The sequence below is a fragment of the Lynx rufus genome, unplaced genomic scaffold, assembly GCF_022079265.1.
Source record: "Lynx rufus isolate CCGP_SWC_20201006 ecotype Redwood Valley unplaced genomic scaffold, mLynRuf1.p SCAF_17, whole genome shotgun sequence".
In the NCBI taxonomy this organism is placed as follows: domain Eukaryota; kingdom Metazoa; phylum Chordata; class Mammalia; order Carnivora; family Felidae; genus Lynx; species Lynx rufus.
Window position 1 is genome coordinate 47,856,244 of NW_025814831.1, and position 25,901 is coordinate 47,882,144.

Here is a 25,901-nt window from a genome sequence, read left to right on the forward strand (position 1 = left end):
TTCCATCATCCATTAACAGTGTTGATACTTATTTACACATTTTTTAATTACGAAGACAAAATATAATGAACAGAGTTAGGACTTCAAGGGAAGGTGCTTTTACTTAATGCCATTGTGAACTTTTTGTTTTTTAAGTCTTAATTTTATCTCCTTAATTTTTATAATTTAGATGATAGAGGATATATTGTCAGTTGATTTAATTCAAGTTTTTATTTATGTAGCCGCTACTTTGTGTCTGGCCTACTGAACACTGAGGAATTAGAAGATACAATATCCCTGCCTTCAGGGGCTTAATTATAAAATGTATCTTTGTTAGCAAAATTTTATCTACCCCTTTGCTTTAATACTTTATTTATAAATCTGTTGGAACCAGTTTGGCTTTCAATAAGAAAACATTAACACAAAATTGTTCTCTTAATTTATGTGCATTTATTCAATTACATTGAGTTCTTAGAACAAGGTATGGATTTCAAAGGGTGATAAAAGTGGATATGTTTGTCCCTGGACACTTAAGCACAATTTCATTCTTTTGATTGGACAAAAACATTTATTTTACAGTTAGGTTACAGTTTCTAAGATTCTTTACTCTTAAATTCATTTGAAATACTTAACTTTAGTTTATGATTCATATTAGGAAAAAATCTGTTGTGTTCTTTTTCCCATTTCCTTTTCCTTTTCATTCTTTGTTTCTGTCTTCTATTGTTGCCTTTCCTTTATCTTCTGAATTCCTTTCTTTCCTTTCCTATAGGCACTGATGTTCTTTACATTGGCCCTCTGAAAGGTGAGCCTTGCCACAATTAAAAACAAAAACTTGGTCTGTCTGCTTCAGCTATATCCTTAACTTGTCTTCCTTCTAATTCTCTTGAACTGATTTTTTCCCCCAGATTTTCTGCCAACTTAATTATATTCTTTTGACCTTGTTATTACATGTTCTAATGTTATACAAGTAGAGTTAAAGTTAATTTTACATGTTTTCAAGACAGGTAAAATAATGCACTAAGCTTTCCTTCCAGAATGAAGCTTTTGTTTCACAATTTGCTTTATATCATCGTAGTATGTATTACTGAAAACTAAGATTCTGTGCTTCATACTTACTACCTGTTTTTCATGTTATTTATTAGGAAGTATATATTCAAGCCCAGGACTTTATAGTAAAACAATGACCCCCACTTACGACGCTCATGATGGAAGCCCCTTGTCACCAACTTCTGCTTGGTTCGGTGACAGTGCTTTGTCAGAAGGCAACCCTGGTATACTTGCTGTCAGTCAGCCAATCACATCACCGGAAATCTTGGCAAAAATGTTCAAGCCCCAGGCTCTTCTTGACAAAGCAAAAATCAACCAAGGGTAAGTTTTAAAATGCAGATATGTTGAAGAATTTCTTTCTCCAGTGAGAGGTAGAGATACTTTATTAATCTTGTCTTGCTTTGTTCTAATGCCCTCGTTAATCTGTCCAGGTGGCTTGATTCCTCAAGATCTCTCATGGAACAGGATGTGAAGGAAAATGAGGCCTTGCTTCTCCGATTCAAGTATTACAGCTTTTTTGATTTGAATCCAAAGGTACCGAGGGTTTTAGAGGGATCTTCTTTTTTTTCTTTTTGTTTTGTTCATTTGGATGTTTGGTTTTTGCAGTTAGTGGGGTTAGGAATCATTTATATATAGCAAGTCTGAATAATATTAAAAGCCTAAGCTTTAGACAAAGGCATCTATATTTGAAATAATTCTATTGTGTTAGTAAGTCGGAAGCATAATTAAACCTTTTTCTTTTTTGTTAAAATAATTGAACTTTTGGTTGATTTGTATTTTTAAAAGCACTAGCTTGGTACTACAGAATTGGTAAAGTTAGTTTTAGGGTTGTTTTTGTTTTGTTTTGTTTTTTTAACACTTCTCTTCAGCTGTGCTTTTTGTAAAAGAAGATTTTTCTGAAATAGTACCTTTTAAATGACTTTCAGATTTCTAATTATAAATCAAAAGATGTTGCTTAAAAATTCTTTAAGCCTACATTTCTTCCTATTTAATAGCCAAACTTTGTAATATGTTTTTAGTATCAAATGATTGTATCACTTTGCTTTTCCTAGAAGAGTTAAATTTGCTATGAAATCTCAAGTATTTTTCCCTAGAATACATATGGCACAGAGATTTGGATCTTTTGCTTCCTTATTTATCATCCTTGGGAGGAAGGGAACCTCTCTTGACTACCTCTCATCCTTTTCATGTCTAGATTAGTGTCTAGATTTTCATGTATATAGTTTTCATTTTTTATTATGTGCTTAAGTAATTCTTTATTGTAACTGTAAAAGGTATATATTGGAACTATAAAAATAATTTTAGTCCCTTTTAGGTCATATCATGTCTCATTTTAGGAAAACCAAAGTTGTTTTAGGAACATAGTTACATTTGCTGGGGAAGGGGATGCTATGTATTGTTAAGACATTACTATTAATTTTTCTTAATGTAACTAAATGGATAATTCAGCAATATATAAATAAATCTTCTCCGCAAGTACAAATATGTACTCTCTTATTTCAGATTCTTAAAATAATTGCTCTTTACAAGGACCTGACACTTTGTCTAAGCATGCTTTACCCTAGTGAATAAGATGTTCCCTAAAATAATTTACTCTCTGATTATAACATTTTAGTGTGGCAGGTTGCAGTACCAACACTGAAAAGCAGTCACTTTTACCCTTTAAATGTCTTTCAAATCAGATTCATTTTCTTAAGAACTCTGGAATATCTGATGATTGTTTCCCTGTAAAATAACACAGAATCTATTTCTAATATTGGATAATAATGTTTTGGACATCTCAGTGTTATTTTTAATGGAAAATTAGATGTGGGTATATATAGACATACTTAACCCTGTAAGTATCGTTCTCATTATTGAGTATTTGATACTAAATAAAAATCCCAGGAAAAAAATGTATATTAAAACTTTTTTTTTCCAAGCGTTGAACGTGAATATTCAGTTTTCAAGTTATTTTATGTTAAAGGTGATGTATTACAAAAGGATTATGTCTCTTTTGCTGCAGTATGATGCAATCAGAATCAATCAGCTTTATGAGCAGGCCAAATGGGCTATTCTCCTAGAAGAAATTGAATGCACAGAAGAAGAAATGATGATGTTTGCAGCCCTGCAGGTAGTGGAGAGTATTGGTAAATGGGACTTTTCAATGGAAAGGATAGGGGATTATTTTTAAATAGTAAAGTTGCATTGTAATTTCAGTAGCATTTTGATAGTGTTTGCTTTTTGCTGTGTTGAAAATGAATATACACTTAGAAGGCAAAGTAAATACATGAATTTAACTTTTTGTCTTTTCAGAGTTTAGTGGTATATACTTCAGCTATTTTTTTTGTATCCTATAGAAGAAAACTATTCTCCCACCCCAGATATATATTAGTTTAAAACTACCCCATTTTGCTTTAGAAATAAGATCTACGTTGAAAATCCCATTTCTAAAATGAAGCTTATTACTTGCATAATTTCCTAAGTAGCTGGGGCTGATAATATTTTTAAGTAGCTATAGAAAAAATAATACATTTTAAAGGTGATAAATTTTAATGGACTACTGAAACAAAACATAAATTAGTTTTCAGAATGATAATCCTTAAGGTGTAGATAGGGGCACCTGGGTGGCTCAGTCGGTTAAGTGTCTGACTCTTGATTTCAGCTCAGGTCATGATCTCACAGTTCATGAGATCGAGCTCCACTTCAGGCTCTGCGCTGACAGTGCGAGCCTCCTTGGGATTCTGTCTCTCCTCTCTCTGCACTTCCCTTGCTCACAGGCACACGGCGCTCCCTCTCTCTCTCAAAATACACACATTTAAAAAAAATTTTTTTTAAGTAGGTAATGTTTTCCTTAGATTAAACCAGTGTTTTCTCAACTGTAGTTCTTGCATACCAACTTTTTAAGAATACAGTAGTGCTTATATTTTCAAAAATTTCCCCCTTTAGTAAAATAACATTAGGGAGGCATCCACAGATCTGCCTTCTTAGAGACACTGGGATCCAGCTGACCACAGATTAGTCATTCTTACAGTTCACATAGTTGAATGAGGCTTTGGTGAATGTTCTCAGATTATGGTAGAATTCTGGTTTTGCCAGAAGTCCTGACAAAATTAGTGTTCTTTAAGTACAGGAAGCAAAGTTGACATTTACTTATTAAAAGCTTTCACTGTAAAAAGGATTTTATTTTCTTCTCTTTAGAACACCAATAAAAATGCTCCCAGTCTTCCAAATGCTTTTATGCATCCAGGAAGGTTTTCTGGTTAAGACTTAAAAAATTGTCCTATTTACAATGGAAGAAAAGCTCATTTCTCCTTAGTTTATATGATAAAAGAAGGGAGTCGAAACAAAGCTTAAACAAGGAAAATCTTTGATGGCAGATAAATTAGTTTAGGTAGAGACTTGTTTAATCAGCTAGTTAAGAATCTTCTGTTGTGTTTTTGGATAATTCAGACTGTCTGAAGAATTTCGTGAATTAAATTCTGGAGTAATTTTGTTCAAAGTATCTCACTTGGTTTATAGTTTTCTACCTACATCTTTCTCACTTAGAATATAGGCTTATAATTTTCTAGTGACGGTTTGGCCAATGACAGAAGAGTAGTACATATAAAATGTATATGGGGGAAAATCACAGACTTTTATTACATAGTATTTATCTTTTTATTATAAAAATAATGCACTTTTTAAAAAACCAACAGATACAGACGTACCTATGAGCGCATAGTAGGTGCTCAAAAAAAATTTGCTGAGTGAGAATATAGTTGACCCTTGAACAACACAGGCTTGAACTGCGTGGGTCCACTTACGTGCAGATTTTCTTCGATAAATACATTACAGTAAATGTATTTTCCTTACATTTTTTTCTCTAACTTTATTGTAAGAATAAGTATATACATAGATAACATACAAAATATATGTTAATTGTTTCTTATTGATAAAGTTCTGGTCAAGAGCAGACTATTATTAGTAAGGTTTTGGGAGAGTCAGTGCCCCTAGCCTCCATGTTGTCCAAGGGTCAGATAGACACACACAGTTGTATTTTCACAGAAATAGGATCATTTCATAGCTTTCCCTCACCCAGTGTACAGTAGACAGTCCATTTTAGTGCAGTAGAAAACACTTCAAGACCTGAATTTTAATTTGTGGACACAATGTCCCAAAGCATCACTCTCCTGAACCATTTTAGAATCTAGATTTATTATTATTTTTTTATGTTTATTTTTGAGAGAGGGAGGGGGAGAGAAAGAGGGAGACACAGAATCTGAAGCAGGCTCCAAGCTGTCAGCACAGAGCCCAGCCTGGGGCTCGAACCTACAAACCGTGAGATTATGACATGAGTCAAAGTCGGACACTTAACTGATTAAGCCACCGAGGTGCCCCTAGAATCTAGATTCTATAAGAGAATTTTGGACTACAAATCCTGAGTTCTTAGAAGCCTTCCCAGAAACTGAACCAAAGGCTCTAAGAATCCATCCAGTACAGAAGGGGGAAACTTTGAAAAAATGGGAAAGAAATGCCTATTCTTGGGGCGCCTGGGTGGCGCAGTCGGTTAAGCGTCCAACTTCAGCCAGGTCACGATCTCGCGGTCCGTGAGTTCGAGCCCCGCGTCAGGCTCTGGGCTGATGGCTCAGAGCCTGGAGCCTGTTTCCGATTCTGTGTCTCCCTCTCTCTCTGCCCCTCCCCCGTTCATGCTCTGTCTCTCTCTGTCCCAAAAAAAATAAAATAAAAACGTTGAAAAAAAAAATTTAAAAAAAAAAGAAATGCCTATTCTTTTTATTTTAGACAGTCTGCACTCTGAACTTGGGGCTTCTGGTTCCCTGTGTAACGTAAATCTACAATAGTAAAAGGAAACAAAGTAAGGAGGAGTGGATCAAAAACAGAAAGGTTAATAACTCTGTTTTTAAAGTATTTGGGTCTGAGTCTGTATTGTAACATTTAAAAGATAACCGATGCACCTCTGAAAGCAAAGCTGGGGTTTTATGACCATTCCCATTCATAGCCAGGGTTTCTCCAGTATAACTTAAAAGGACTTTCTGCATCAGAATCACCTAAGTCACTTAATAAAAATGCAGATTCTGGGCTGGACTCCAGATTTGCTAAATTAAAATCTCTGTGGGGTGAACCTAAGAATATGTATTTTTAACCAACTCTCTTGACGATTCTTAATGTTACCAACATTTGAGGCAACTTCCTGAGGGCCTCAACCTACCACATTCTCCATGATTTGTGAACATGGAAGTTTCTATCACTGGAGGCATCTCATTTCAGCACAGCTGAAGGTATAGCCAGAGACTATTCATTATCAATTCACTAATCTTAAAATACAGAGGAACACTGACAGTTGGCCTCAGATTAGTTCATTCAGTGTTCCCATGAATAGATCCTATTCAATGAATGAATACTTTAGAAATTTGGAGTGCTACTTAATGCTTTGAAAGGAAACTGATTAGGGGCACCTAGGTGGCTCAGTCGGTTAAGTGTCAACTCTTGATTTCAGCTCAGGTCTTGATCTCATGATTCATGGTTCAAGCCCTAGTTCGTGGGTTCAAGCCCCACATCGGGTTCTGCATTGACATCGTGCAGCCTGCTGGAGATTCTGTCTTCCTCTCTCTGCTCCTCCCCTGCTCGTGCTCACACACGCACGTTCTCTCTCTCTCAAAATAAATAAACTTAAAAAAAAAAAAAGAGAGGTAACTGATTAAATGATTCAAAAGTTCTACTTACCTTTGTGTGAAACCTCTGTAAGGTTTAGCATCAGAATCTAATAGATTATTAATATTTGTTCTAAGTGACTGACCTCAATATATTTAAAATCATTACTAGTTTTTCTTTATGCAAAGATTTTTCTAGCTGCATAAGGAGTATTTACCACTACTCTGGTATATATACACAAATATGCATGTGTGTGTGTTCACATATAAATGTAATCCATCTTATCATTGTTACGTAACTGAGATATAAACATCATCTTCCTCTGATCATGTTTTCAGCACTGAATTGAGGCTGGGGGGCCTGGGGAAGAAGGGCTTTAGCTTTCAACTCATTTTCTTCTGCAGGGTAATAATAGTAACACAAGGTAATCAATGTTAATATATTTTTACAAAAGAGCTGATGCATATTCTGTTAATTCATTCAGTATTCATTGGTTCTAGGACCTGTTCTAGACACACGGAATACTGCAGTGGGGAGAAAAGAGTAAAAAATCTCTGCTCATGTGGAGCTTAGTGGACAACCTGTTAACTCTAAGTCCTAGGGCTTCCCAAACTAAATCATTTTTATATATCCTGGATAAATATTTATTGGGATGTTTAGGACACTGATTGTAGGTGCACTGCCATTTATTTTCCTATTCTAGTTCTTGGACACTATATCTTTTAAGTTAGGTGATGAAAAAGCTTTCAATATAGATGCGAATAGTGATCTCATTTTAAAGTTTTACTAGTTAGAACAGACATTTAAATAAAATATCATTTCCGTTTTCAGTATCACATCAATAAGCTGTCAATCATGACATCAGAGAATCATTTGAACAACAGTGACAAAGAAGTAGACGAAGTTGATGCTGCTCTTTCAGACCTGGAGATCACTTTGGAAGGAGGGAAAACATCAACAATTTTGGTATGGTGAATCTTTTTCCCTACTAGTTTAGTTTGAATTCTTACCTTTTTGTGGATTTAATGCTTTAGAGAACACAGGTGTTGACTTACCAGAAACTTTCAGGGAAAATTTTTAAATTAATATTCTAGTCTCTAGGATACAGTAAAGATAGATCTTGAGATATCTGCACGTTCTCTCACAAGCAGTGGAAGAACATTTCTGCAGAGGAAAAGGTAGAGTGAAGTCATGGTAACATCCATTCAGTGAGCTTCACATTTAAAATGTTACAAAAAGAGAAAAGCAGATCTTGGGAAAAATTTTAAATGCTAAGTTTAGTTTTAAAGCTTAGGAATTAGTTGTTACAGAAGAAACACTGACCTAAGGGTTGTTAGGATTTTATAAAATTTTCATGTGCAGATGTAAACAATTTTAGCTGAATTAGAATAATATGTTCTTATAGGTTATATGAACTGCCTTTATTAGCTTTGTATGCCACTTAAAAATGACTTTGTGGAGTGCCTGGGTGGCTCAGTTGGTTAGACTTTTGGTTTCAGCTCTGTCATGATCTCATGGTTCGTAGGATCGAGCCTCACATTGGGGTCTGCGCTGACAGCGTGGAGCCTGCTTGGGATCCTCTCTCTCTCTCTCTCTCTCTCCCTCTCCCTCTCCCTCTCCCTCTCTCTCTCTCTCTCTCTCTCTCTCACAAAACAAACTTTAAAAAAAATGGCTTTGTACGTATGACCATACATTATGATTGTACTTTTAAAACCTTAATAATCTGTATGTTATGTAATTTTGTTTATTGAATAAACTGATACTTGATGGCAGATACTAAATATTAGAGTTTCAAATTTCAAGAAAAATCAGAAAAAAAAATGATTTAATTCTTTCCCTAGGGTGACATCACTTCTATTCCTGAACTTGCTGACTATATTAAAGTTTTTAAGTAAGTACAAAAGGGGAGGAATTCCAAATATTAATGAATGACAAGTATCAATTTTGTAGTCACATTCATGTTGGAATTTACTTTAGCATATGCATTATGAATTATGAGAGAAAATAACCATCTTTACCAAATTAAAATTGCAGTACTCATGAGTTGTTTTATCTGATAAACATTTTTCTTAAAGGGGAAAAGCAAAGATTATGTAACCTAGATTGCATCATGTAGACTGAAACATACAGTGGCATTTTAGTATAAAACATCCCCTCCGGGTGAAAGCAGGACATAATGAACTATTACTGCCAGCAGTTATTTCCTTGTTCAGAGCCCCAGATTCTATTGAATTTTATTCATTTGTTCAAGGCATATTTTATAATAAGGTTTTTGTGTATCTTATCTAGACTTTTATCAATCTGGGCACAGTCCACAGAATCTAGGCATTAAAGCAGAAAAGGGAGAAAGGAGAGGAGGTGATATGGAATAGAAGGTGTGAAGCCATTATGGAATAAACCGTTTACTGTAGCTAAACATATAACAGCTTACCGTATGGAAAGTTTCTAAGATAAGGGCATGATATCAGATGCCGCTCCCTACCCCCTTTCTTCTCGCATTTCACACCTTTACTTACCCACTCTCTGTCATGATTACTGTCATCTTCGTGTTGGCCTTGGGTGGCAAGTTGAAGCACCATTCAGTTACACCCTGAGAGAGACCAGTACCCTCGTTCAGAGAGGCTCCAAAGGCAGCCTTGCACACACTCAGGAATCTGCTGGTGATTATAGGACCTAGGAGCTTTCCGATTGGTGACATTTACTTCACCTTTTGTTTCTTGTCCTTTCCATGTGACCTGCTAGTGTTAGAGATGGCTACCACTGACAGAAATACTAGATTGTTGGTCCTCCTTTCTCCTCTACCCATTCACTGTTTGAGATCTTCCTGAGTAGATTGATCGAGAGGGGACAAATCCAATAACAGCAACATTGAATATAACATGCTGGCCCAAGGGAACTTAGTTGAATATATGTAAAACTTGGCCTCAGACTTTTAATGTTTTGAAACTTTGCTGCTAAAACATACTGTTGATAAAGTTATTTCAAAAGTGGTTTTTCTCTTAATTCTGTTTGACATGTAGGCCAAAAAAACTGACTCTAAAAGGTTACAAGCAATATTGGTGCACCTTTAAAGATACATCTATTTCTTGCTATAAGAGCAAAGAAGAATCCAGTGGCACACCAGCTCATCAGATGAACCTAAGAGGTAAGGAAAGCCTTGGAGTGACCAGTGTTGATGGAGAAACTTTCTGTTGGCTAACAGTCAGTAAACTTCGCTTTGCAGGGTGGGGCAGGGGTGTGTTTCTCAGCAGATACATTACTCCTTTATGGTACTTTTTTAGGTCTAGATTCTTTTTTTTGGTACATAGTTTTTGTCACAATTTTAAGCATTCCATTTCCCACAAATATTTCGTTGTAATCTCTTTGTACAGTCTTCATTTGAAGTGATTCCACTTTTCTTCTCGTCAAGTAAATCTGTGGTGCCTCTTTTCTCATCCTCAGCATTAGGTCATTCAGGTTTTCTTCATTCTCATCCGTGTTGTAGTCCTCTCCGTTTTTGCTGGCTTTTCCCTTCCTCATCAGCATCCTACTCTTCTTCCTGACTTTCACTGATGATAAGCTGGTCCCCCTCACGACCCCCAGTCTCTTTTTGGCTCCGCAATGGGGCAGCAGGCACCTATGGGGTTTGGCCAACTTCTTAACCCTCCCACAACACCTCTTCCTGAACATTTTCGTTCGACACTCTGCTCTCAGTTTGGCTCCTGGGGTAGCCCCAGGATACCCCTCTGAGGCTCCTCCTCGTCAACAACCTGAATCTCTTTGGTTTCCTCTTGTCTCTTCAAATCCAAAGCTGTCACTAAGGGGCTGGTATTTGAGGCACATGTTATTGGACATGTTTCTACTCCCTTGTGGCAACCTTGTTTGCTGTGGCCTGAGTTGCTCCTGGCTGAGGACTCAGAGCTACTGGCTTTGGTCTTTTTTTTCCCATTTCACTCCCCACTTGGGTGACTTCTTTGGTTCTTCACACTGCTCCTTCACTTCTTTTATCTGACTGATGCAGTGGTTCAGGCAGAAGGAGAATTTCCTGTCCAGGTTGGTCTGGTTCTTCTACGGCTAGAGGACATCTTGCTGCCTCCTGCCGTGATTTTTCTGCAGGGTGTTGCAGATTGTTGATCACCACTTCACTTATGGGGATACTCACTAAAACCATTTGGCTCACTTCCAGCGAGAACTGCTCTCCTATGTGCCCACACCACACTCCCTGCACCCTTGGCACCAGCATGCTTGGTGGATTGTCGTCTCACTGTTCCACACTCTTACAGCAAAGGCTAGAAAACTAAAATACATTTTCTGGACTTGTTTGCAGTGAGATTTTTATTCCAATCAGATGCATTCATGTAAGACTTCAATTCCCAACTAAGTTATGGGGCTGGAGAGGCAGAATTGAGAAAGGAGCATGGTGTTTCCAGGCTTATTTAGTAAATAAGCCCTATGATTTTAGAAAAATAGCCCATTTGGAAATGAGAGTGTTCTCCATGCCTTTGGACTTTGGACTAGATGTTCTCTAAGGCCTTTGGAGATATAAAATGAAAAGTTCTAAAAACAAATTCAGTTCAAATACTGATTGAATTCCTGTGCCCCAGCTGTGCTAGATCCTGGAGACATGAGCAGGAACAGGTTACAGACCCACCCCTCTGGGTGTTTAGAGCATTTGGGAGATAAACAGTGACAATTTGGGCAATGAATAGTACTTTAAACAGTAACAGGTCCAAGGAGGAGCAAAGATAAGGGTGTGTGCTGTCTCAGTGTTCAGCGATGGTGGGGAATATCCTGGCAGAAATAATGCCAGAGTTAGATCCAGTGTCTAATTCAAGGCCCATGGAAGGAAGGAGAATTGGTAAAAACCTTGTGGCAGAGACTGGTATGCAGAAATTCCTGGAGAAAAGCATCAGCAACCACAGGGGGTTTTGTGCTGTTGGAATGTAGAGTTCAAGGCAGAGGATGAATGCTTCCTAGTGGCTACTGAATCTGATTTCTACATAGATGAGGGACAACAGCTGAAGAAATCGGCATGTTTTGGAGGATAAAAATGTTAGGGATTGTTTTTTAAACTGGCAGCAATGAAGTGTCACTGAGAAAGTATTAACATGAAAATAATGGGATCCATCCAATTATATTGGCTACAGTATACAGGAATAATTTTAGAACAGTGACAATGATCCAGATTAAGGTGATCAATATGGATGGAGAAAAGGGTTCAAGTTCAGAAGATCCTGAGAAAGCCCAGTCAGCAAGCATCCTGAGTGATTGATTTGGGAGAGGCTTATGGGGAGGGACTTATTTCTGGCTCGTACAAGTTGGATGGATAGAGTTGAGAATATAGAAGAGCTTATTTCAGGGAGAAGGACAGTGAGTTTAATTTTGGGTTATTTTAAATTTGAAGTGCCTGTGGGGTAGCTGTTGGAGGTAACTTGTAGGCCACTGGATCACGGGAGATCCACACTGCAGATACTGATGGTATCAGTTTTAGCGTTAATGATAAATGGCAGCCATTAGAATGGTTGTCTATAATATGAAAAGGCTAAGAACAGAACCCTGCAGAACACCTGTGTTTGAGATACAGGGCAGATTAGAGGAAGGGAAACAAAAAATGCTTACAGAGACCATGGAAATGAGACATGGTGGGAACTAAGATAAAAGTTGTTTCAAAAAGGACAGCATAATCACTGGCATCAAATACTACAGAAAAGTAAGATAAAGATTGTGAAGCCGACATAGCATTTAGCCACATTGGAGGTGGTTGGTGGCCTTGATGCCGAACAGATTGGAGCGGATTTCAGTGGCCTTTTGAGTATGGGCGCCAAAGTACAGTCACTGAGAAGTAAATAGGAAACAAAGATAGTTTTTTGATGAACCTTACCTATAATAAGGAGGGAGGAAAGAGGGCAGTAACAGCAGAGAGAGGTATAAGGTGGAGGAGGAAGGCATTTGGTTTCAAGATTGGAGAGACTCAAGGAAGTGAAATGCTGATGGAAACATCACACTAGAAATAGAGAAGTAGTGTCTGGGAGAGGAAGAGGATCTCTGTGATGGAGCAAGGTTCCTGGGATGGCAGAAAACATCCCACTTGGGATCAGAGAGATGCCATCCCACTGTGGGAGTGAGGGCAGCAAGCTTTATCGGCTGTGGTGGTAGGAAGCTGTGTGACTACTTCTCATGGCTTTCTTGGAAAAAAGATATGAAGTTGTCCCCTGAGAGTGAGCGGCATCGGAGGCCTGAGAAGATTTGAGATAAACATTGTTGAGAGTGTCTGAAAACACAGGATGCAAGTGTTGAGGGCCAGGTAGAGTTTGGGAATCCATGAATTTCTGGTGAAACCTATCTGCTTGGTTTTGTGGTTTTTCTCCCCCTCCCCTCCTTAGAGTGCTCAGCAGCCTATTTTAGGCAAGTAAAAGTGAGGTGGTTGGATGGAGCCAGGGTTAAGGTCTTGGTTAATGTGTATTAATGGAAATACGGTGAGTCTAGGGAGTTGGATGTGATAGCTGGTGAGTGGTGTCCAGGCTGGACTCAGGAAAAGGAAGAAGTGAAAACATGATGGGGAGAAGGTGTCAGGGCTGCAGGACTCAGAGAGTTTGAAGACTGCGGTTAGAACGTGTCAGAGGAGCAGCAATTGGGCTACAGTGAAGCGTGGCACGTTGCCATGGTCGTAGGTACCCGAGGTGGCACGGAGTGAATATTGTCTGAGATGTGTGGCCTGACAGGTGCCTCTGCGCCTACAGTAGCACCTGAGTTACAACTCACTATGCCTCGCCAAGCTTTTTAGGTTTTTTTGGTGTATTACTTTTAAAAGAGACATGATTATGGGATTGTGTACTTTTAAGTCTGCTTCAGTGAGTAATGAAATCTGCAAAAGAACTATCTTCAAACATCTCCTCTTTGTGTTACCTTTACAGATTAAATGCAAACTTTCTGATAGTTTGTAATCCTTGTACAGAAAGAGGTAAATGCTGTAGCTAATATTTTTTAAAAGAAAGCAAACAGGGAGAAAGTCCACTAAATTCATGATAGGTGTTTCTGGAAAGGAGAAGAGGATCTTCCATTTATCTAAAATGTTCTGTTTCTTGGGGCGCCTGGGTGACTCAGTCGTTTCAGCGTCTGACTCTGGATTTCAGGTCACGATCTCACGGTTCACCGGATCAAGCCACCGTCCGGCTCGACAGTTGGGCTCTGCGCTAACAGTGTGGAGCCCGCTTGAGATTCTCTCTGCCCTTCCCCTGCATGCGCGTGTGGTGCCCACTCCCTCTTATCAGAGTGCATAAACATTTAAAAAAGTACAATATTCTGTTGTTTTCAATACAGTGCTTTGTATTTGTTCTTTCTTTGTGGTAGATGTAGAGGGCTTTATTATCTTGTTCCTTATACTCTCCGTACAGAGAGATGTTGCTCCGGTACACAGAGCAAAGTGACCACAGGCCCTGCTAACAGTCTAGGAGCCTACTTGATGGTCTTAAGACACATTGAGGGTGATAACTGGAATACCGTTTAGAAAGCTCTGACATGTCTGTTATCTTCTTTATCCTTACAGCATTCCTGTGAGGTAGAGTTTTAAGGTTGGGAAATTTGGGTTTAGAGATGTTCCACAAATGGGCAGTAATTAAGTGACAGAGAAGTGTGGAACAAGGTCAGATTGCAGGGTGCCTCTCCACTATGTTACACTGGTTACTACTTGTTTATGCCAGCCATTATCCTGCCATCTAACTGAGTGTATGTTCAGCCCACCTGTGTGCCCTTCTGTAAAGCTGCTAGCTAATGCTTCACAGAAAAGGCATCATAAAAGTCCTTTATTCTTGGGGCTTCTGGCCAGTAGAGCAGGCAACTCTTGATCTCAGGGCCATGAGTTCAAGCCCCACAGTGGGCAAAGAGGTTACTTTTAAAAAGTCGCTTATTCTTACCAAAATGTTATCCCTATACATTTAGCAACTTAAAAGTCCCAAATACCTTGAGATTTAAGGAACTGAATGATATTAAAACAGCACAATATCAAACTTGTGGGGTCGTGTTTTTTGGTAATATCCTTTTAACAGGACCCTTTCCTTCTCTTCAATGAAGTTTTATGAGGACCACAAACTGCATTATACCCCTTTTCTACACTAGATCTCTTTTGCTCCACCTCAAACAATTGGGCGATAAAACCTTGCTTCCCAGTTTAAAGATTCCAAAACAGCAAAATTCAGCATGTTAAGATACCATAAAATGAGAGCTACCTATAGCGGCTTGTGATTTCTTAAAGGTAAATTTGACCATTTTAATAATTTTTTTATTACAGGATGTGAAGTTACCCCAGATGTAAACATTTCAGGCCAAAAATTTAACATTAAACTCCTGATTCCAGTTGCAGAGGGCATGAATGAAATCTGGCTTCGTTGTGACAATGTAAGTTTTCCAATTAAAAGTGTGAACTTCAGTTTTCTTCAGTTCCCTAGTGAGTTGACCAGTCGTCCTTACATTTTCTACTTAAAGGACCCATCATGTGATACATTTCATATTTCAGTATTTCTTTTCAACAGGAAAAACAGTATGCACACTGGATGGCAGCCTGCAGATTAGCCTCCAAAGGCAAGACCATGGCAGACAGTTCTTACAACTTAGAAGTTCAAAATATTCTTTCCTTCCTGAAGATGCAGCATTTAAACCCAGATCCTCAGTTAATACCAGAGCAGATCACAACTGATATAAATCCTGAATGTTTGGTGTCCCCTCGCTATCTAAAAAAGTACAAGAACAAGCAGGTATTTGATTCATTTCATTTCATCTCTTTTCTTCTCGTATGATTTTGTACATGTACTGTAAATTTAGTTTCCCCTGTTAAAACTTTGTGGCTTTAATGATGGTCTGAATTTCGTATCAGGTGGCTGGAATATAAAATAGGATGTGGATGGCCTTCAGTCAGTTAAGTCATTTTAAAAAATGTTTATCATTTTAATAGGACAGATCATAAGGTAAAATAGTAGGAAGCATATTTATTCTAAACAACCTAAGGAAACCGCTCTGTTAACAGGGTGTTCTTTCAGGGAATTGAAATGGTGTGGATGCTTTGAATTCCTTAATTCATGCAGTTTTATTCCTTATATATGTGTGGTATAAAGCACAGCCAGCATTTCCCGGCAAAGTGTAGAACAACTTCTCACTGTCAAAATGGACTTTTCCAGCTTTGGAGATAAACTTTACAATGGTAGAAATAGTCTACATTTTAACATCGTCTTTTCTTAACAGTCAAAAACCTAAACCAAGATTTGCGTGATGTGACAGAGTTTGGTAAATTTTGATTGAAATTCACTGCTTTTGTTCACTTTGTTTAGAATTCCTTTCCTGGAAATTAATACCATAAAAGGATTGCTATTTAGGAAAATGGTTCTTCAGTACAACATAAAAGGTTCTTTGCAGGGGAATTTCGTTTGGGATAGCCCCCAGTATTCTCTACACAAAACATCATGCCATAAAAGGCAAAGGCTTCAGTGTGAGGTGGGGTGAAGAAGGCCTTTAAAATAAATACTTCATTTCTATCTAGTTTGATTTTTATCTGTTAAAGAATAATTTTAAAACATTACTGGGAGGGCCCAATAAAATACCCAGAACACTTACTAATTCTTAACTTTAAATATAATGTTTATCATATGTGTTTGAAATTACTTAGCTGGAAATGTTCAGAAGGTTAATTACCAAGTATTTGTCTTTAAGTTTCAGAGGTTGTGTAAGCTACATGGAAATTGTTTATCCCACAGTCCCTACAATGTGGGAGTAGTGAGGAATGGAGGAAATGCTGCCCTGGGGAGATTTGTGGAATGTAGATTGTAAGTTAAAAAGGGAAAGTGAATCAAGTACTAATTTTATTTTTTTATTCTTCGTTATTTCATTTAAAAATTACTTGTAAAAAAAAAAATCCTTGTTTCTGAAAGTGGATTCATTTGCCTTCAAAGGCAAGGAACAGTTTCAAATCTTAGCAAGCTTCTTTCACTGTGAGGTACCAGGAAAAAAAGATCTTCAAGTCTAACTGTGAAGACTGCCAAATGTTGGCTTAGCTGTCAGAGATGGGTACTGAATTGTTTTCTCAGAAGCCTCTCAAATGATTTTCACTTTTAAAAGATAGTTTTCCAACCCTGATTTCTCAACTAGATTGTCAAGTGAAAATTCTCTGGGGGACAGAAACAGTGACTATTTGTCTTCAACTGGTGGGGTGGCAGTATGTGTGGTCTGTGGTTAAGGATTCTTCCAGCCTTGTCTTCCACGTTGGCATTTTATCAAACACACATTCTTTTGTAATCCTTCTTTCCCTGACTAAATTTATGGGTTGTTCCCAGAAGGTAGAGACCATGTATTGCCCTGACACCTAGAAAGTGCTGATTGGCAGAAGTTTAGTTGCTTATTGTGTGTCACATGCTGTACTCGTCGTTGGACATAGGGCTTAATAGTTAAACTATATAGTACAGTGGTGTTCAGGAGTCCAGTAGGATGAGGTCCAGGCCATGGGGTCCTTTATTCCTATCAGGGCATAAGGTTTTCCTTTGGGCCCACCAATATAGAGAATTTGTTATATTTAATCTACTTTAAATCCCCAAAACTGTATATTATTTAAACTTGTTATATATATATATATATATATATCCTTATATGACTGTGACTCCCAAACTGCATTTTTACATTTTAAAGAAAAGAGTTGTTGGGTATTTTATCCATGTTAATACAAATTGAAATAGACTACTGTGTGTATAGCCACCATTCCTAGTGTAGTATATAGCATCTCTTCATTTTCCCTTCCAGGAAAAAGGATGCAAAAAACAGATGGTAATTGAGGGGGGTTGCTTTTCTTGTGTAAATAAAGAAACAGTAAGGTCACTGCACTTATTTTATGCCTTCAACTTATTTCTGCAAAGTGGTGCATGGGTCATATTATCTGACTCAATCTGAAAACATTAAAGGTTTTTGAATGTTAATTTTGATTTCCTACTAAAATTATTAGCTCTGCCCTAACCAGTAAGAACTGGTAAATGAGCAGGGAAAAGGGTATTTGCTCTTTTTTATTTTTTTCCCTACAAATTTCTACCCATAATTTTAGTAACACTTAACAATCTAAAATAATATGGAAGTGTTTCTCAGTATTCAAAGTGGAAAGTAATCGCTGCTTTCTCGTTTTCATTTTCATGCTTGCATTTACTTTGCTTGGTTTCTACCTGAAGTAATTTTTTTTGCATGGTTTTTGGCTGGAATTTTGGTTTGCAGGTTACCGCAACTTTTTCTTTGCTTCATTGCCATTTTTTCTGATTGCCTTTTTTTTTCTTTCTGCTTCCTTTTTCTTTCCTCGCATTGCCATCTACAGCCAGGCTATATAAGAGATTTGGTAAGTTCTCCATATTTAAAAAAGAAAAGGAAAGAAAATAAATACATAAAATATTTAAAGCCCTAGCTACAGTTCCCCCACCCCCCCCCACCCCATCGCCTTCATGGATTTCCACTCTTTGTGGGAGTAGTCATCCCAAAGTGAGTATAATTTAAAAGTTAACTTTCCTAATGATACCTTTAGAAATTAAAAAAATCTTTATGGTGGTTTCAAGTATTAAAGGTGCTAATAAATAGTCCACTACGAATTTATATTGCGGGTACTCATTCTGATATTGTGTTTTGGTGCTAAATTTAAAACCTGTCATGTACAGGATTAGAACATACCGTTTTATAAAAGCAAAATATGTGTGTGTCCTTGGAATATGTTTTGGGAGTGGCAGTTATTACTCCTGAAAGTACTTTTTGTTTCTGGATATATGGAAACTGAAATCAAAAAGAAATACATCAAGGTTTATTTTGAAGAGTCATTATTTAACTAAAATTCCTAAATGTGGCTTCAGAAATTTCCTAATTCCAACTCTTAGAGGTAATTGTGGGGTGGGGCACAGTTGGTTACTTTTGTTTTGCTCCTGCAATGAAAGAATATTGTCTGATGGTAAAGGTGATGTTTAATCATGTTTAGATAACAGCAAGAATCTTGGAGGCCCATCAGAATGTAGCTCAGATGAGTCTAATTGAAGCCAAGATGAGATTTATTCAAGCATGGCAGTCATTACCAGAATTTGGCATCACACACTTTATTGCAAGGTCAGTGGTTCTGCTACTAAACATCTATGTATAAATCTTAATGTGTACGTTTTTACTTAATCTATTTCAATTAAACATTTAAAGTACCTGCTGAGATCCATTAAGCAATTTTACAGTAAAGAATATCAAAATGTATTTTCTATTCTTGTAATTTTTACTTTAAAAATTCAAAATGATTGGGCTGCCTGGGTGGCTCAGTCAGTTGAGTGTCTAGCTCTTAATTTCGGCTCAGGTCATGATCCCAGGATTATGGGATCAAGCCCGGCATCGGGCTCCACGCTCAGCATGAAGCCTGCTTAAGATTTTCTCTCCCTCTGCCCCTCGCCCCCACTTGTGCATTCTCTCTCTCCCCCCAAAAAACTCAAAATGATAGCATTTCTATTTTTACTTATATAAGAATATCACTTTTTTGAGAGTTAAAGAGCACATCTTAAAAACAGGGGCTCAGTTGGTTAAGCACTCAACTTTGACTCGGGTCATGATCTCACGGTTTGTGAGTTTGAGTCCTGCATCGGATGAGCCCCACTTTTCTTTTTCTGCCCCTCGCTTCACTTGCACCCTCTACTAAAAAAGAAAAACAGAGCAACATTCCTCCCACCCCCAACGTGTTTTTAAACATTTATTATGTTTTAATACTATAGGTTCCAAGGAGGAAAAAAAGAAGAACTTATTGGAATTGCATATAACAGACTGATTAGGATGGATGCCAGCACAGGAGACGCAATTAAAACATGGCGTTTCAGTAACATGAAACAGTGGAATGTGAACTGGGAAATAAAAATGGTAAGCTAGGGGTGGGCACCTGGGTGGTTCAGTCAGTTAAAGCATCCGACTCATGGTTTTGGCCCAGGTCATGATCTCAAGGTTTGTAAGACGTAGGTCCTGCATTGGGCTCTGCAGTGTTAGCACACAGTCTGCTTGGGATTCACTCTCTCCCTTCCTGCCCCAACCCTGCTCATGCGCACACTCTCAAAATAAATAAATAAATGGCGAGCTATAACGATGTTACTTGAATTAATATATAGCCCTTCTGGGGCACCTGGGTGGCTCAGTCGGTTAAGTGTCCGACTTCCGCTTAGGTCATGATCTCACAGTTCACAAGTTCAAGCCCCACGTTGGGCTCTGTGCTGACAGCTCAGAGCCTGGAGCCTGCTTCAGATTCTGTGGCCCCCTCTCTCTCTGCCCCTTGCTCTCAAAAATGAATAAACTTCAAGAAAAAAAATTTTTAAATATATATATAGCCCTTCTAAAACTTAAGAATTAAGACCTATAAATTCTATAGATTGTTTGCACCATTACCTCTTAAAGTATAAAACATGGTTGGTTATTCATTTCCCACTTAAACTTGCCTAGTTCATAACTAGCCCAGTTATTAGCAGCTGCTGTTTATTGAATGCCTACTCTGTGCCAGTCATGATGCTAGATGCTTTTGTATTTCTAAATCTCACCACAGCCTTGTGCGGGATAGTTGGATTGTCCCTACCTTACAAATGAGGACACTCACATTTAGAGGCCTGTGGGCCATGATTGCTATGACCACACACTTAGTCACAGAATCAGGATTCAAAGTCAGATGCTCAGGGGATCTAAAACCTGGCACAGCTACTACTGTATATCATGCTGCCCCCAGACTTGAAGTACATAAATATCATTTAAACAGTCTTTTACTGATAAGCTGTGTGTTTTAGGGACATTGGGTTTGTTGTAGCACTTCCTATTACTGCATCGAATAATAGGTTACTTTTCTGTGGTTAACCTTGATCCAGAAGCAGATAACCCATCCTCCTCCTGATATATTGTAGGAGCCTAACACTATGTCACAGCACCTACGTCATTTACCTTCATCGCGTCATATAGGCATTTTGTCATTTCTCATTATCACAGGGGCGAGTACAGTACAGAAAGGTATGTTGAGAGAGAGAGACCATGTTCCCATAACTTGGTTATAGTATATTGTCATAATTCTGTTATTGTTAATCTCTTACAGTATCTAACTTACAAATTAAACTTTATCATAGGTATATCTGTAAAGGAAAGAAAAGCATAGTGTATGTAGGGTTCAGTACTATCCATGGTTTCAGGCATCCACTTAGGGTCCTGAAATATATTCCCCATGGATAAGAGGGGTTGTTACTGTATTCAAACATGATACCTAAAGGTTAAGTATCTGAAGCAAATATTAAATTAAATGCAGGAAGTAGGTTTTCTCTCAGGCCTTGAAGAGAGACATTCTCATTAATTGAATCACCAGAGACCATTTGGGAACATAATGACCTAAACCCTTTGCATTCAGTCTTCCTTTTCAGAACATGAAAACTAAAAAGGAGTCGGGGAGGGGCTAGTCAACTTGTATTCTTTTGGAACTGAAGGCATTATTAGTTTAGGATTAAAAAAAATTGAGGGTCGACAAATAGTCTTGTGATAGGGCAGACATTAAACAGCACAGTAGCGTCACTTGTGCCTAACCATGTGGAGTTTTACTGAGACTGACAGTTCTTTGTCTTTGTTCCAGGTCACGGTAGAGTTTGCAGATGAAGTACGATTGTCCTTCATATGTACCGAAGTAGATTGCAAAGTGGTTCACGAATTCATTGGTGGCTACATATTTCTCTCAACGCGTGCGAAAGACCAAAATGAGAGTTTAGATGAAGAGATGTTCTACAAACTTACCAGTGGCTGGGTGTGAATAGAAATATTGTGTAATGAAACTCCATGGCCATAACAATATTTAACTTTGAAAGCTGTTGTTTGTTATATGCTGCTTAATAAAGTAAGCTTGAAATTTATCATTTTATCATGAAAACTTTTTTGCCTTACCAGACCAGTTAATATGTGCACTAACAAGCACGACTATTAATCTGCTATCATGATACAATATATGGACATGAATATGGCACACATTCCTTAGGGCCAGGAATTGAAAACGAAAGTAGTGGGCAAGTCAGGAACAAAACATCACTGATTTAAGCTAGCCAAACTAAGAAACTCAAGCCATCTACTTTAAAGCTATCCAGGGCTTAAACTATATGAAGTCTATTTATCATGTTTAATGCATGTGTTTTAATGTATGTTTAATTTGATCATGTGTTTTAAAAATGCCTCCTTTCTGGTAGCTATTGATTCCCCATCCCTCACTCCCATCCCCAAATAAATCAGGCCTGTGGAAGATGCCTGATATTCAATAATGTTATTGTTTGACCTTGAAGGAAAATGCTATCGGTCCCTTATGCTTGGTTTGTTTTTGTCCTTGAATAAGCATGTATGTATATTGTCTTGTGTTTTGACTTTCACACCCTGTTGTATTACAACACTTTTAGTATTCACCAGCATATTCACTGTCTGCCTAAAATAATGCAACTTTTGCATTACAATATGAAGTAAAGGTCTATGAAGTATGCATTTTGTGTAACTAATGTACAAACACAAATTTTATAAATTGTACAGTTTTTTAAAAAACTACTCACAACTAGCAAATGTCTTAGATGTAGCATCTTTGCATTAATTAAATGCTTTTAAAAATATAATTAATGTGCAGTTTTCATATCTGCTAAATTAAGAATGACTTCATTATAGTCATGATTTGCCACAATGTCCTTAACTCTAATGCCTGGACTGGCCATGTTCTTGTCTTTTGCGCTGTTACAGTCGGCATTGGTGCTATAGTCAAAATTCCTAGGTCACATAACCCAAGAGGGGGCCGGGAGGGGTGGATTACCAGTATTGTCCAATAATCCATGGTTTAAAGACTGTATAAATGCATTTTATTTTAAATAAAAGCAAGATCTTTTATTTATGTTTCTTTTTGTACTTTGTGTTTTTACTGTTTCCATAGCATTAACCGTAGAAATGAACTCTTGCCTTTGGGAAGAACTTTGCCTACCTCTTGTGTTAGGAGAACAACTTGCTGGTATCCAGAGTATCACCAGATAGTTGATACTTAATCTCTAGGACAGATTCTTCCACCCCATTTTTTGTTCTACTACTTAAAAATGAACCGCATAATATTTAAATATTAGATTGTATAAACAGAAATATGACAAATGAACAGACATTGTTGCCTCGGGCAGAATTTGTTTTAAACGGCAAAATAACTCCTGGTCTAAAAGACCACAACTCACATGTATGAATCTGCTCCCTGGTGTTAATGCTAATTATATCATTCAGATGCAAAACTTCAGTCCTGGACTTTTTCCCTTTATCTGCATTTGATCAGGCCAAGTCTGGTTGGTTTTTCCCTCAGGCAATCTTTTGTCACTGCTATCATGGACACCTGAATTCAGGTCTTTGTCCTGGGCCTGCCAGGATGCCATGGCCTCTAGAAGCAAAGCTCCTATCACCTTCTCCATGGCTTTTCTTTGTACTCTAAGGCCAGGTCATAACAATCCTTGTTCCAAATATAAGGGCTTCTTCCCATTAAAACAACATTTAAATAATGTATCTCCTTTTCTCATCTTAAATACAGGTCACCAACTTGTATAGTCACTTGGTAAAAGCCCTGAGGTAGATTTAGACGAAGGCATACTCAAGTCCCTTAGAGTCTTAAGGCCTCTGTACAAGTGAGAATAGCCTCTCTCCTGATGGCTGATTTTTCTGTCTCTCGGTTTTGCCCCACTTGCCATACTGGCAATTTTGACATTAATTGAGTCCCAGCACAGCACTGGCTATATGCCACCCTGATGACCTTGGTTGATTATAGTATAACAGCCAAAGTCCCCAGGCAGGTGCTAAGAGGTCTCCTATCGTCTGTATCCCAGCCCGCATTTTTCTCATCTTCCAACAGCCTTCATCCCAAATTGGGTGGCCCACGTTCTCTGGACACACTTTACACTCGCCCATCTCCATGACGTTCCACAGACTTTCTTCCAGTCTCCCACCTGTTCAGATCCCATCTTTCTGGGGTTTTAGAAATTTTAGAAAGAGCTCCAGGGTTCTCTCTTCCATAAACACTTCTAAGTTTCCTTGCAGCCAAAAATTTTCTTACTCGTGAACAGCCACTAAATTTGGTCCTTTTTGGAACTTAAGAGCAATCATCATTATTATTGCCCATAATAATAAGCTACTCCCTTAAGGACTGGGTCTGAGCCTCATCGTTTCTACCTAGGATCAGTTAACACATATTTGTTTATTGAATATAATGATGGCTATTTTGGAAATCAAGGAATTAATACAACTTAGAATTCTTACAGCATCAGCATGATTCAGTATGAAGGAAACAAACATAGTTCTTGCACACCAGTTACATGTGAGGAGACATGCTAAATACTTCCATATACACAGTCTCTTCTAAAGAATCATACAACCCATCCTCATTTTCTAGATGAGAGGCCAAGTGACCTGTTCACAGTCTCCCAGCTATAATTAATTAGTGCGAAGGCAGAGCTAGAAGTGGGACCCAGATTTCCTTCCTACGCAGTAAACACTTCACAGATCTTGAGGAACTCCATTGGTAGTAGTCCCACTACAGAAATGACATCAGTCCGTGAAAAGAACACTGGCCAGGGTTTCCAGAGACATAGTTTTAGGTTTCTGCTGTGTGGCTCAGTTTCATGTAAACATGAAGGCACTGGGGACAGGAGAACTACGAAGCTCTCTTCGAACTCTATTTCTCCTAAATCAGCAAGTTAGAGACCTGCCGATGATGTAGTTAATCAGTAATTTTAACTTGGTACAGATTATTTTTTACATAACCTTGAACTTCAAAGGTCAGGGACGTAGAGACATGAACTTAGTTTTTTCAGCTTTACCAAGGTAAAGCTGGCAGAACTGTAAGGTATTTAAAGTGGACATGTGGTGATTATATATATATATATATATATATATACACACACACACACACACACACACATTATGAAAGGATGGGCATTAATTAACACATTACCAGAGACACCAACTAGAGACACAAACTTTGTAGAAGGAAAGTCTCTTGGCAGTTCTGCTCTTAGACAAAAAAGCAACATTGTGGCAAATTGTACGTTTTTATGTTTAACATAGTTTTTGTTCTTTTTTTTATGTTAAAAGACTTTACAAATCAAAACCACAATGAGATACCACCTCACACCTGTCAGAATGGCTAGATTCAAAAATACAAGAAACAAGTGTTGGTGAGGATATGGAGAAAAAGGAACTCTTCGGGCACTATTGGTGGGAATGCAAACTAGCTCAACTGCTGTGGAAAACCATATGGAGGTTCCTCCAAAATTTTAAAATAGAAATCCCATATGATCCAGTAATTCCACTACTGGGTACTTACCCAAAGAAAATAAAAACAATATTTTAAAACAATTTTGACCTTTATGTTTATTGCATCATTACTTACAATAGCCAAGCTGTGGAAGCAACCAAAGTGTCCATCCATAGATGAATGGATGAAGAACATGCAGTAGACACACACACACACACGAGTATCACTGAGCCATAAAAAGGGATGACATCTTGGCTTTTGCGACAGCATGGACGGACCTACAGAGTATAATGCTAAATGAAGTCAGAGAAAGACAAATACCATATGATTTCAGTCACATGTGGACTCTAAAAAACAAAGGAAATGAATAAACAAGCAGAAACAGACCCATAAATACAGAGAACAGACTGATGGCTGCCAGAGGGGAGGGGGGTGAGGGATGGGCGAAATGGGTGAAGGAGAGTAGGAGAGACAGGCTTCCAGTTATGCAGTGAGACACGAGGATAAAGGGTGTGGCATAGGGACTACAGTCCGGTGGTACTGAAACAGCACTGCATGGTGACAGCAGCTACACTGTGGTGAGCACAGCATAATGGATAGACTTGCCAAGTCACCGTGTTGTACACCTGAAGCTAAGACAGCATCGTGTGTCAACCACACTTCAAAAAAAAAAAAAAAAAAAGCCTTATTAAGGTGCTTTTAATTCATTACCAGTTGCTGATGTGATGGGATCAGACCAACCTGGGTTTCTGACCTTTAATTTATCTGGAAGAAATCCCACACACAGTTAAAGACAAATGTTTAAAGTACTCAACACTATACCTACACTGATTATAGTACTTTCCCAGTGAAATGTTAGGTTTTGTAACGCAAAACTGGTTCTGATCCTCTAAGACGCAGTCCTATACCATACCTTTCATAACCGTTTCTACCCTATAGACTTTTGACAAGGTCTGCTGCTGGTTTTAGAATAATCACT

At 38.0% G+C, this 25,901-nt stretch overlaps 1 protein-coding gene across 2 annotated transcripts in view; it reads left to right on the forward strand.

Moving 5' to 3' along the window:
* FERMT2 (FERM domain containing kindlin 2) overlaps positions 1-21,427 on the forward strand; it is an 82,747-nt gene extending 61,320 nt beyond the window's left edge. Inside the window, exons 4-15 of one of the 2 annotated variants that reach the window (XM_047079639.1) lie at positions 1,122-1,347; positions 1,458-1,560; positions 3,032-3,139; positions 7,489-7,623; positions 8,499-8,548; positions 9,678-9,802; positions 14,924-15,030; positions 15,165-15,386; positions 17,972-17,992; positions 18,617-18,741; positions 19,383-19,524; positions 21,254-21,427. In XM_047079639.1, the coding sequence (XP_046935595.1) occupies positions 1,122-1,347; positions 1,458-1,560; positions 3,032-3,139; positions 7,489-7,623; positions 8,499-8,548; positions 9,678-9,802; positions 14,924-15,030; positions 15,165-15,386; positions 17,972-17,992; positions 18,617-18,741; positions 19,383-19,524; positions 21,254-21,427 (1,538 nt within the window). The remainder of the gene's footprint in view (positions 1-1,121; positions 1,348-1,457; positions 1,561-3,031; positions 3,140-7,488; positions 7,624-8,498; positions 8,549-9,677; positions 9,803-14,923; positions 15,031-15,164; positions 15,387-17,971; positions 17,993-18,616; positions 18,742-19,382; positions 19,525-21,253) is intronic. The other variant, XM_047079640.1, reaches the window with a different exon arrangement.
* Positions 21,428-25,901: the final 4,474 nt, after the last annotated feature.